At 41.0% G+C, this 12,337-nt stretch overlaps 1 protein-coding gene across 10 annotated transcripts in view; it reads left to right on the forward strand.

The window, feature by feature from the left end:
- Positions 1-12,337, forward strand: part of CYFIP1 (cytoplasmic FMR1 interacting protein 1) — a 136,550-nt gene that overhangs the window by 36,174 nt on the left and 88,039 nt on the right. For 8 of the 10 annotated variants that reach the window (XR_012654870.1, XM_032776118.2, XM_075060871.1 and 5 more), the window contains 7 exons: positions 1,665-1,788; positions 3,041-3,130; positions 4,241-4,318; positions 5,498-5,599; positions 8,933-9,114; positions 10,560-10,656; positions 11,363-11,491. Coding sequence is in view for 9 of the 10 variants with exons in the window: in XM_032776118.2 (XP_032632009.1) it covers positions 1,672-1,788; positions 3,041-3,130; positions 4,241-4,318; positions 5,498-5,599; positions 8,933-9,114; positions 10,560-10,656; positions 11,363-11,491 (795 nt within the window). In the remaining variant the exon portion in view is untranslated. The remainder of the gene's footprint in view (positions 1-1,664; positions 1,789-3,040; positions 3,131-4,240; positions 4,319-5,497; positions 5,600-8,932; positions 9,115-10,559; positions 10,657-11,362; positions 11,492-12,337) is intronic. The other 2 variants (XM_075060874.1, XM_075060877.1) reach the window with 1 other exon arrangement.

The raw sequence follows: 12,337 nt of genomic DNA on the forward strand, positions 1-12,337 counted from the left end.
GGGGCAGGGGGTTGAGGTGCAGGAGGAGGTGCAGGGTGTGGGCTCTGGGAGGGAATTTGGATGCAGGCTCTGGGAGAGGGTTGGAGTGCGAGAGGGGGTGACGGGGACGGTGCTTACCTCGGCCAACTCCTGAAAGCAATCGGCACATCCCTCTGGCAGCAGCTTCTGGCTGGGGGGAGCCAGGGAGCTCCGCACACTGACCTTGCCCACAGGGACTGCCCCTGTAGCTCCCATTGGCCACAGTTCCCAGCCAATGGGAGCTGTGGAGTCAGCGCTCTGGGCAGGGGCAGCATGTAGAGACTCCCTGCCTCTCAACCTCCACAGAGGCCTCAGGGACGGTGCCGGCCATTTTGGGGAGTGGGATGGAGTGAGGGCAGACACAAAGCCTGCCTTAGCCCACTGTGCTGCTGAACTGTGAATGCCCAAAATCTCCGTTTGGCTGCAGTAGCCTCTGGGAGATAGGGCCCTATTCTAGGAGACTCCCAGAGAAACCAGGAGGGTTGACAACCCTAGTTATACAGGAGGTCAGATTAGGTGATCACAGTAGTCTTTTCTGGCCTTAGAATTTGTGAATCCATCCCCTGCTCATTGTACAGCAGCAATGGGGCGTGCCCTGGTATTCTAAGGAATCACAGTGGAACAAAACCCTGGTTGCAAGATTGTCGTTCAGGACACCAGATCACTCTCAGAAAACAGAAAGCCAGTTACTCTGTAGATTAATTGTGTCAGCTGAGCTAGTTATTTTCTTTTAAGGGAAGTGTTTGCTATGATGAAAATCTCCCCATAGCGGCTGGGGGAATGTACAGTTTTATGCAAAGGAAAGTAGGGAAGCAGTGTTGTTTAGGGGTTAAAGAATTGTGAGTCATGAGATCTGGAAGTTATATACAGAAACATCCAATTAAACCAATATACTACAGTGCTGTAATGATGGAATTGTGCTATAGGTGCTCTGTCATTTTTCACCATAAAATTTCCTATTATAGCTATCGACGGTTCAGATTCATTTGCAGTAGCAACTGTGGGAGGGCTAGTGTGTACATGGCTCTATGTGGTCCTCAGGTTTTTAAATCCAACATCATTAATCCTAATCAGAGCAGCTCTAGATACCATTGTGTTTAAAATGCTAGTGGCTGCTGACACCATGTCTACGTTTAATTCTCCCACAATGGTTGAGCTGGTGGTAGCAACTGTGGAAAATCATGGAAAAGGTCATAAGGGGGCTTCGTCAACTAAAAATTTTATACCTACTCTAGTTACAAGACTCTGCCCGAATTACTATAACTGAAAGAGACTACAGGAAAAAGGATTTCCCTATTTTTCTAGTTTGCGTGCCTTGACAACGCTCTGTTCAATTAGTTTCTATTTTTCTGTTGTATTGTCAGTTAGTTTTTCCTGTTGTTTGTGTGGGTCTGTCACACTGTGATGGGGAGAAAGAAATATTTTAAAAACACAGAAATTGGCAGGAGTATGCAGGGCAGGTGTGAAACCTGAAACTCCTCTTAAGTCATATTGAAACTAACGAGGTTTCAGTTTGACACTGTCTCTTCTAGGGTGCTCTCTAGCTAAGTGGGCCTGTGCCAGGGATGTTGTGCATTTCCCACACCAGAAATAAATTGTTCCCTTGCTCTTCATATTAGCCTTTTTTCATAATTTCCCCCCCACAGAGACAAAATGACTGCTCAGGTTACTTTAGAGGATGCCTTGTCCAATGTGGATCTCTTGGAAGAATTACCATTGCCGGATCAACAACCATGTATTGAACCCCCTCCGTCATCTCTGCTTTACCAGGTAAGGAGTATCTATTACGAGTCTGTGATGCTCCTCAGAGGTGCTCAGGATTGCGCAGCCTCTCAGTACCATTTACCCTTAGTTTGAAAGCCTTGTCTGAACCTGCCAGAGATCAAGCTCCCTGACTCCACCAACTGTGGCCAATGCAAGTACTCCCCTCTCAACCTATGCAGGCTCTGCTGTTCCTCTGCAGGTTAGCGATGGGCACACGCCAACCCCCAAACTTTTTAGCATCCCCCTGGAATATGCAGCCTCTGGTCCACTGGACATTCACAGAATTTCTGGGTCTGCTGTTCCCAAAGGAACAGTACCCCCAGCTTACCAACTTCACCTTAGGCTACTGCTTTGCTTAACTCACAGCACTGAAATTTGTTTATAGTGAAAACAAATATGTTTGTTTAACAAAGAACAGAGGTTCAAGTAATAACAAGTCGGTAGAAGTATTGCAAGCAACTATATACAAATAAAATAAAAGCATAACACACATTCTAGAGCCTCCATTTAATTAATAAGATACTTTCCTGTCTAACAAACTTTAGCACAACCCAAGTCTTTGTCACAGGGCTAAACAGCCCTGGTTAGCTGTGATTCTTCTTTCATAAAACATGCATGCTGGTAGTTTGTCCCTTAGGTGAAGGATCCAAGGTGAACTAGTACCCCCTATGTATATCCCAAAAATCCATGGTCCACATTCACAAACAGGATACCTTCCCTGGCTGTTTTGGTTTTGTTTTGTTTTGTTTCCCCAGCAGCTTTTTCTTTTTTGTGATTTAGCAATTTTGATTAGCTTGGTGGATCAGTATGCAAATATATTTACATTGTGAGGGACACAATACATGACCAGACAGGGAGATAACTGTTTACTAGGTCCTTTTTGGGAGGAACTTGTTTATCACCTTCTGGTGACCAGCCCCAACTCACATATTTTAAGACATAATTGTCAACATGCGTGCATGACTCCTGAAATATTATCTGTACATTTTTTAAATGATTGACCACCAGTGAGCTACTTACTTTTGGTAGAGACCTTACATGCCACCTTTTGATATATATATGCATATACTTGATCTAGGGGATCCCTGTAACCCCTTTAAACCCTTTCTGTGCCCTCTGCCTCTTGGCACCAAGAGGTCACAGATTCCCATTAATTTCTGGAAGAGCATATGTCCTTTTTGTTGTTGTTGTGATAAATACCACATTTGAAATTTTTCCCCAAGGGTTACATGTTTGTTTGTTTATTTTTTTCGTGCAGCCAAACTTCAACACTAATTTTGAAGACAGGAATGCCTTTGTCACAGGCATTGCAAGATACATTGAGCAAGCTACTGTTCATTCAAATATGGTAAGTAAACATTTTCAATATATACTCTTTTTATTTTTTTTAATAAATTGTGACAGAAGAGGCATATATCTTTGACAAAACTTTCTTATAGAGGGATGAACATGCACGGAGAAAATAGGAAACCAAGTTAGCAACTAGACTTCAAATGGTCATAGCTGTCAGGAATGATCTCTCATAGAAAACATATAGCTAGCTCACTCTTTTTTTGTGCATCTCAAACAACCTCTTGGCTAGGTTAGCCAATATTGCCTGAAGTTTCTGTCCCCAAGCCTTCCTTAAAGGATTCTATATTTTTAAGTTTTCCAAGTTAGGCTAGTACTGTATTATCAACAGCCAGGCTCTGACTGTCAGAGAATAAATTTATCTTCCGTGCCAGAAACGTCCACTACTCCTCTGGCATTTGGTCAATACCTGAGGGGTTGCTGTATGCTATTCTTTTCTACCCTGTCCCTGAAAGTAATACTTCTCTCTTGTATTCCATATAAAACCCCATGGATCCTAATCTATTCCCAGTGTAGCAGTTCTGTTGTCTGTGGTTTTTAATGTCTTAAATTTGTAAAATATTACATACTTCATAGATTAAAAGATTACGTACTTCAGGATTAATAGTTGTTTAGTTTTGTCGGTAGCAAATTTTGACCTCTTGGACTTCATATTTTAGTGGATGTAAAGTGTCATTTAGTAATCTGATACATATTAATTGCATTAAATAGTGTTGTAAATAGTCCATATTCATTCATGGTAAAATATTATTGAAATGAATGACTCAGAACAGCTCGATTTTTAGCTTTAGGATTAATTTTTCATGTTCAGTAGTTGAACTAATTGTTTCAATAATTGATGAATGAGGTTGAGTTGTACTTAGCCATAGAGAACTTGCTTTACTGAAAAAAACAATATGACCTGACAATTTGAACATACTATTTAAGATGATATATCAGTTAACATTCAGTATTGTGACCGGTTATGTCTACATCCTAGTAAGACAAAAAGGTTTGTTTGGCTCAGGGTGTGTGTGTAGGTGTCAGAGAGAGAGAGAAATGGCGGTTTAAAATTTTTTTCTGTATTTTACCACTCCTTCTCATATTGATACTAATTTATTTATTTTAGAATGAAATGTTGGAAGATGGTCAAGAGTATGCTGTCATGCTGTACACATGGAGAAGCTGCTCAAGAGCCATTCCTCAGGTAAAGGAGCAAAATTCAGTTGTCAGACAGTGCTTGAACTCTCATCTCAAGTTCTTTCCTGATAGTGTGGATACATAGCTTTATGGATAAACCTTAAAGCTCTAGAATGAGCATTTACTCCTGAATCAGCAAGACTGGGAATGTTGTTGAAGCAAAACTTTCAGCTCCTGAGGATTGGATGTATTTTATGGTGAAGGAACTAAGGAAGCATTTCATGTCACTGTATGAAGCTTCCTGGCTGATTTGCGAATAGAGTAGCAATAATGTGCACTGGATGGGCAGTTTTGATAGTAGTGTTAATTTGGCACCAAAATTTCCAATGTCATTTAACAGAAAACAAATGGAGATGGTAGTGCCAGCAAGCATTTAACGCTTAAATTCAAAGTGATTGTGATCAGCAACTTAACATATTGTTACTTGATGATGTAAACTAGACATTAAACACTGCTCTGGAGATAGTCAAATAGGATATTGGGTCTGGTCACTTTTTTTAAATGTTTGAAGCAGTCCAGATTTTGTGTGTGAGTGCGTGCATGCAGGTACACGTGCTTATTTATATAATGCACACAGGTGATGGGAATCGAAAGTTAGGGCTTAAGTGCCTGAAAAACTGAAGTTTTTGAAAACAGAGTTAAGAGGAGCTGGAAAAGCAAATGAAATCGCAGTCCTCTTTTGACAGTTCTCTGATTTTAGGGACTTTCCACTAAATAAATGAATAATAAATAAAATCTGTGCTGCCATGGAAGGAAGAGGATCATCTTTTGGTTAAATTACTGGACCTCAGAAGATCTGGGTTCAGTTCTCCAGTCAGTCACAGTCTTTGTGACCCTGGGAAAGTAACTTAATGTCACTGTGCCTTGATTCCCTAGCTATAAAATGGGGAAGATACTGCCCTACCTCACAGGGATGTTTATAGGCTAAATTCATTATTATCTGAGGGACACAGATACTGCAGTAAGGGATGCCATATAAGAACCCAGATAGCTCAGAGAATTTTTATTTTTTTAGTCCCTGAAAACTGTGTTTGAGATGTTAAAAACAACAATTTAGCCGTAACTTTGGATAAACAGCACTATAATACATTATCTTTGTTCAATGTGCCATTCTGGAGCTGTGTCTCTGCTGAAGTTGTATTTGGGAGTGACTTTTCAGTATCACTATTTCTTTGATTCTCTTCAGGTTAAATGTAATGAACAGCCTAACCGAGTAGAAATTTATGAAAAAACTGTGGAAGTTCTGGAGCCCGAGGTTACAAAACTGATGAATTTTATGTACTTTCAGGTAAAAAGAGTTAAACCATTAGCTGTTCAATAGAGGTTTTGTTTTGTTTTCTTATGTGCTGTGGTGTTGTGTGCTCTGGTTTAGCTGACTTGGTTCAAAGACTATATTACCGTAACCAAACGTTGTAAAGATTTTACATGGCCCACAGAGAGAGACCATGGTCCTGGCATGTGACTTAAACTTTGCGTGTCTTCTAAGTGCAGTCATATTTGTGCATGTAGCTTGTCACCTGTGCTAGCTTCTTGTTCCGCACGCTGTTATTGCACAGTTTTAAATTCCTTTCTTTTTCATTTTCCATATCTATGCTCACTTTTACTTGCCCATTTGTTTTTCATGGAAGTGACTGCAGCAACATCTCTTCTAAGCTGTAGAGTGAATCAGTTTGCTTCTTGCCCAAAGACCTTTGATTCTGCTCTGTAGATACTTGAGTAACCTTACTTGTGTGAACATTCCTGTTGAAATCAATGGGACTATTTACATGAGTAAAGTTACGTATGTATATATTACAGGACTGGGCCTATGTTTGCTGCTCCATTGGATGCTATGTGTGCTTAATATATTTTTATCTGGTTAGTAGAATACGGCTACACAAGATATTTCCTTTACATCAATTAATGATCAATAGGTGAATGGTAGCTGGGATATTTTTGTAAATTTCTATTATTTATATGAAGCATGTAGACATGGAGAAGACCCCTCAAGTCATCTAGTTCATACCCTTCTGTAAGGACCATTGCGGGATTGCTCCCTATAATATTTTTATGTTTTATTGCAGTGGTTTTCAACCTGTGGCCTGTAGACATGGAATTGGAATTAGGATTAGATTTGTAAAGGGGTCCGCACCTCCATTCGAAAGTTTTTTTTAAGGGTCTGCAAATGAAAAAAGGTTGAAAACCACTGTTTTATTGTGTTTTGTCTAGCTAGTTGTGTGAATACTGCTTCCTTTCAGACGCTAATTCACAATCTTAATAGACCTATTTTACTGTTAGATAACAAGAAATGTTTCCAGATATTTCCTTTGTGCATTTTTAACGTTTTCTGCTAGTTACATCTCCTTGAGTTGTCCTCATTGATTCTTCGCTTTCCTTGATCTTTAAGGTACTCAAAGCTATGTATACTGTAAACTTGCATCATCAGTCAAATCAGTGGAAGGGAAGGGGGGACCTGTTTGTTCAGCATGGTTCTCTTTACTTCCCTCCCAGGGCTTGTATCATAACTTCTTACTCAGATTTGAACCTTAGCATTCATAAACTGAGAAGCTAGAATAAACTCCTCTAAGCTTAATTACCAGCTTAGATTTGATTTCGCTGCCACCAGCCAAAAATTCCAGGGTTTTGGCTCCCTCTGGTCTCCCCAAACCCTTCCCTCGGGAACCCCAAGACTCAGAAGCCCTGAGTCTTACCAAAAGGGGAAATAACCATTCCCTTCCCCCTCTCTCTGCCCACCGATTTCCTCTCTGGCTAGACCTGCGAGTTACTGATGCAACATCTTTAACATCACAATACCAAGAAGCATGTTTTTCTCTTCCACAGAGAACCAAATACAAGGAAACAGAAATGATTCTGTCTCTCTTCCCCTCCCAACCAATTCCTGGTGCGCAGAGCTTTACCCTCCGTAGATCTATCACAAGAGAATTCCCTCCCCTTCGTTCTTAGCCTACCCAGAGGAAAACTCAACAAGCCTTAAAAAGGAAACTTTATATAAAAAAAGAAAGAAAAAACACGTGACATGATCTCTGCATCAGTTGACAATACACAGGGCTATTACTTAAAAGAAAAATATGAATAACAGCTTCTTTACTAAAAAGAGATACAATTTAAATATTCGGCACAGCAAACTACACGCATGTAAATACAAAAAAAACAATAACAGCCTATTGTTTTTTCTACCTTTGTACTTACAGAGCTTTGAAAGCTGAAGATTAGAAGGCTTGAAGCATAGAAAGACCCCGTCTCATAGCTGAGAGCCAGACAAAAGACACAGACCCAACATTCCCTCCCTGAGTTTTGAAAAAATCCGGTTTCCTGATTGGTCCTCTGGTCAGGTGTTTGGTTCTCTTTGTTAACCCTTTACAAGTAAAAGAAACATTAACCCTTAGCTATCTGTTTATGACAGCTTGGACTTGTATGGTCATTTCTGAGGAGAGAAACGAACCTGTGAAAGCAGCTCCACTTATGGGACTCTGGTAGAGCTTAATGGAGTGCTTCTTGGGCTTCCTCTCTTGAATCCCTTAATCTCTCGCTGTCTGGCAGAGGAACGCTTAGTGGCAGTCTGCTACTCTTTCCTTCCACCCTAGCCTGTCATCTCATATGTTGGGCTGGGCTCAAAGAGGAGGCAGGTACTGGGGGAGAAGGTGAAGAGTGAGTAGAAAGGCAGTATTCCCACCGCTGCCCAGTGCAAATGGGCCTGATTTAAATCCAAACCCGGCTGTTCCATTCAAGGAACTTAACGTGCTCTACAAATCGTGGAGAACATCCTTTTTACAGCATCCATTAGACTTCCTTGCAAAAGAATTTGAAAACTGCAAACTAGAGTAATAAAGAAAGGAAAACCAACAAAACATTTTGATCTCAGCCACTGTGCTTCATGCTCCAGCAAAATTCTATGGTGGTTGCAATGTCACCTAAGCATACTGATTAGTAACATATGGCTGTGCATGTGGGGAGCTGGAGAGGCCATGCTGAATGCTCATCTTACCCATACATATTCTGAAGTTTTAATGGAATTGTCTCACTCCTACTTGCAGATGTCTTTTAAGTGAACTTTGGAATTGGATGGTGAATTATTTTAGTGGCATTTTACTGTTAAAGAACTTTATAGGAAGAGAGAGGGGATAACCTGCATCAGGGTGTCTCAACCTTTCCAGACTAATGTACCCCTTTCAGGCGTCTGATTTGTCTTGCATACCCCCAAGTTTCACCTCACCTAAAAACAACTTGCTTACAAAATCAGACATAAAAATACATTAGTGTCACAGCACACTAGTACTGAAAAATTGCTTACTTTCTCATTTTTACCATATCATTATGAAGTAAATCAATTGGGATATAAATATTGTACTTACATTTCAGTGTATAGTATATAGGGCAGTATAAACAAGTTATTGTATTAAATTTTAGTTTGTACTGTCTTTGCTAGTGCTTTTTATGTAGCCTGTTGTAAAACTAGGCAAATGTCTAGGTGAGTTGATGTACCCCCTGGAAGACCTCTGCATACCCCCAGGGGTACACGTATCCCTGGTTGAGAGCCACTGGCTTAGATATTGCAGTGAAAGTAAAACATTGAAACTGTTTTTTTACTAAATTATGGATTTCTACTCCTTTCCTTAACTAGAGAAATGCAATTGAACGATTCTGTGGGGAGGTGAAGCGCTTATGCCATGCAGAGAGGAGGAAGGATTTTGTGTCTGAAGCATATCTGATCACTTTGGGCAAGTTCATCAACATGTTTGCAGTATTAGATGAGCTGAAAAATATGAAGTGCAGTGTGAAGAATGACCACTCTGCCTACAAGCGGTAAGATGTTGTTATAAGAGAGTATTTGTCAAGCTTACTGTTATTGAAATACAGGAACCTGCACAAGATGGCAGTAGCAGCTCTTTTTACAACACCGGTAATATTTAAATATAATCCCATCTACATTAAAAAAAATACCATGAAACTAAAGGTGAACTGACAGAAAAAACTATCTGAGCAAATCTGTTTTTTCCTTCTGCTCTTCTACAGTAAAAAAACAGGCTGACAGAGTCTACATCTGGAAATCTATTTTTCATTATGTTTTTTAAATTTAATGAGAATACATTGTTTGATAAATCTTTTAACTTAGAAATTCTTTCTTTCCAGTTACAGAATTCCCATTTTTAGCATTCACGGTTGAGCTTTTGTCAATGGCCTTTGATCTTGTTGCCCTTAAGGCCTTCTGGTTTTGCTCTGACAGGCCCCTGTGATTTACAGATGAAATGAGAGGGGGAGAAGGTTAGACTATCCGGAATGAAACCCCATTCTCATCCTGACACTGCAGCATGTAACACTGATAAAGTCTTATGCTGTGGCAGATGTAGGAAGCAAAGAGAGTGTTTGCCTCCACAACAGCATCTGCAAAGCCTTGTTCAGAACAATACCAATAGATCAAGATCTATCTCTCACTCAACAAAGGTCTTTGCTTTACTCATGTTTAACTGTAAAGCCTCCATTCAGGGCTGAAGTTTTCTTCCTATGAGGAATTCTTTTTTGTTCTGTGGGTGAAATCCCTTGGATTTTGATAGATCTTCTCTTCCAGAGCAATGTCCTGAGGGGACAGACACTATTCTCTAAAGGCTCGATGTTCAGCTGGTGTAAGTTGGCATTGAATTCCGTGGAGCTATGTCAGCCCACACCAGTTGAGAATCTTGTCCTAACTCTGCTTGAGTATAAGCTGGTGTCACTCACTGGTACGTGAGATGCTGAGGGTGCTTTGATTCATAAACTGTGAATTGTATCTATGGCCATCCCAGCTAGTTAAGACCCATGGGAGCCAGTGAGCCTGCTGTTAGTGAAGATTGTCACCACCTTTGTAAGAATGGGGTGCCAGTGTTCCCAAGGAGGGTCTGATGAGGCCTCTTAAGAAACCAACTTTTAACATGGACAGTTTTACCAAATTTAAACCTGTGTTTGAATCTCACATTCTCAGAAAAGTGTAACAAAACAAGTCTTGTAGTGTCTGATGTGCTCTCTTTTGCCTGATCGCAAGTAATTACAGTCGGATCAATATCACCGATGCAGTTACTATGATCTTGTCTGAGTAATGAATAAAGCATCCGTGTTGATTCTTTAAGAGCTGTCATCTACCTTTGACCAAGAGGTAGCATTGATGTGTATGTAGTTTTGATCAGAAGTGGATGGACTTGCTCGTGAGCGGCTCTGCTATAGATAAATGTTGTTGATTTTTTCCCTTTAACTGAGTTCTTTTTCTCTTTCTAAAGAGCTGCTCAATTTCTGCGTAAAATGGCTGATCCTCAGTCCATCCAGGAATCCCAGAACCTCTCCATGTTCCTTGCTAATCACAACAAGATTACACAAGTAAGTTTCCATAATCTTACTCTAAATGGCAAATATTTTATAAGCTATTAAAAATGCACTCCGTTCTGTAGCGAGACAAGATGGGTGAGGTAATATCTTTCATTGGACCACTTCTGTTAGTGAGAGGCAAGCTTTTGAGTTTACACAGAGCTCTTCTTCAGGTCTGGGAAATTTACTCAGTGTTACAGCTCAGTACATGATGGAACAGATTGTTTAGTGTAAGTAGTTAACACATATTTCAAGGGACCATTCAAGGTGAAGTGGTCCGTAAACACCCCTCCAGTCATAGGGAGGAAAGAAAGTGGGAGGAAATACAACCTGGGGAGGGGGAGTTGTTAGTGAGTTATAGATTATTGTAATAAGCCATAAATCCAGTGTCTCTATCCAGTCCATGATTTTTAGTGTCTAGCAAAATTAAGGTCCAAGACTTGTCTTTTGAAAGTGTTGTGTAGGTTTCCTTTGAGGATGAAAACTGATACGTTAGATATAGAGGGATGGGTTTGTGAAAAGTGTTCACCTTCACTCACAGGAGATGTGGTGTTTTTATCTTTTTCCTGTTTCAGTTCATTTGAGAGGATAGTGATTGTCTGGTTTCACACACACAGTTGCTATTGGGGTATTTAATGCAGTTCTGTAGTAACTGCTGACATCTTGTGTGTATAAGCAGTAGACTTAATGTTTTTATTTTGTTTATTTTGTCTTCTAGTCTTTACAGCAACAGCTTGAGGTGATTTCTGGCTATGAAGAACTGCTGGCTGATATTGTGAATTTGTGCGTGGACTACTATGAAAATAAAATGTATCTAACACCCAGTGAGAAACACATGCTCTTAAAAGTAAGGTTTATTTTTTAAAGTGTTGCAAAGTTTAACCATAATGGGGAAGGACACAAATACTTGTGAATTTCACTTCAGCCAGTCCTCTGTTTGCCAGAAACAGACAGCCAAATAACTCATAATGATTAATGTGTTTATGTAAAGTTTTGCCACTTCCTTTTTCCTATATCTCCTCCTTTTCTTCTACATGTATTACACACTGCAAATCTTTGATTTTAGGAAGTGTCTAATTAGTTCTATTTTGCCGGAGTGAAAGTAGAAATAGGGACTTACTGATACGGGGCTGGGTTGGGGCTGGCTCTGGTCCCCAGAAGGAGTGGGGCCTTAGGCGGAAGAGGCGGGGATAGGGGGGTCAGAGCCAGCCCGAATCCATCCTGTACCAGTAAGTGCTCTCCCCCGCTGGGGTAGCAGCGGCAGCCGGGGGCTCTGGCAGCAGTTTAAAGAGTCCAAGGCTCGGCTGCCGCTATCACCCTGGGCCCTTTAAACCACTGCCAGAGTCCCCGACTGCTACCCCCTGCCTCTACCATCCTGGGCCCTTTAAATAGCCCCCGGAGCCCTGGGGTAGCAGTGGTAGGGCTCCGGTGGCTATTTAAAGGGCCCAGGGCAGCGGGAGCCCCGGCACTTTAAATAACCTCCAGAGCCCTGCCACCGCTACCCCAGGGCTCCAGCAGCGGGGCTCTGGCGGCCGTTTAAAAGGCCTGGGGCTCCAGCTGCTGCTGGGAGCCCCAGGCCCTTTAAATTGCCACCTGGGGAAGCCGTGGCATACCGGCTTACTTTCACCTCTGCTATTTTGTACATATTGGAGATGATCTTATTGAACTGAAGCCTGGTGTGGGAAAATGTTTC

Source organism: Chelonoidis abingdonii, chromosome 1, assembly GCF_003597395.2.
Source record: "Chelonoidis abingdonii isolate Lonesome George chromosome 1, CheloAbing_2.0, whole genome shotgun sequence".
Taxonomy (NCBI): Eukaryota; Metazoa; Chordata; order Testudines; family Testudinidae; genus Chelonoidis; species Chelonoidis abingdonii.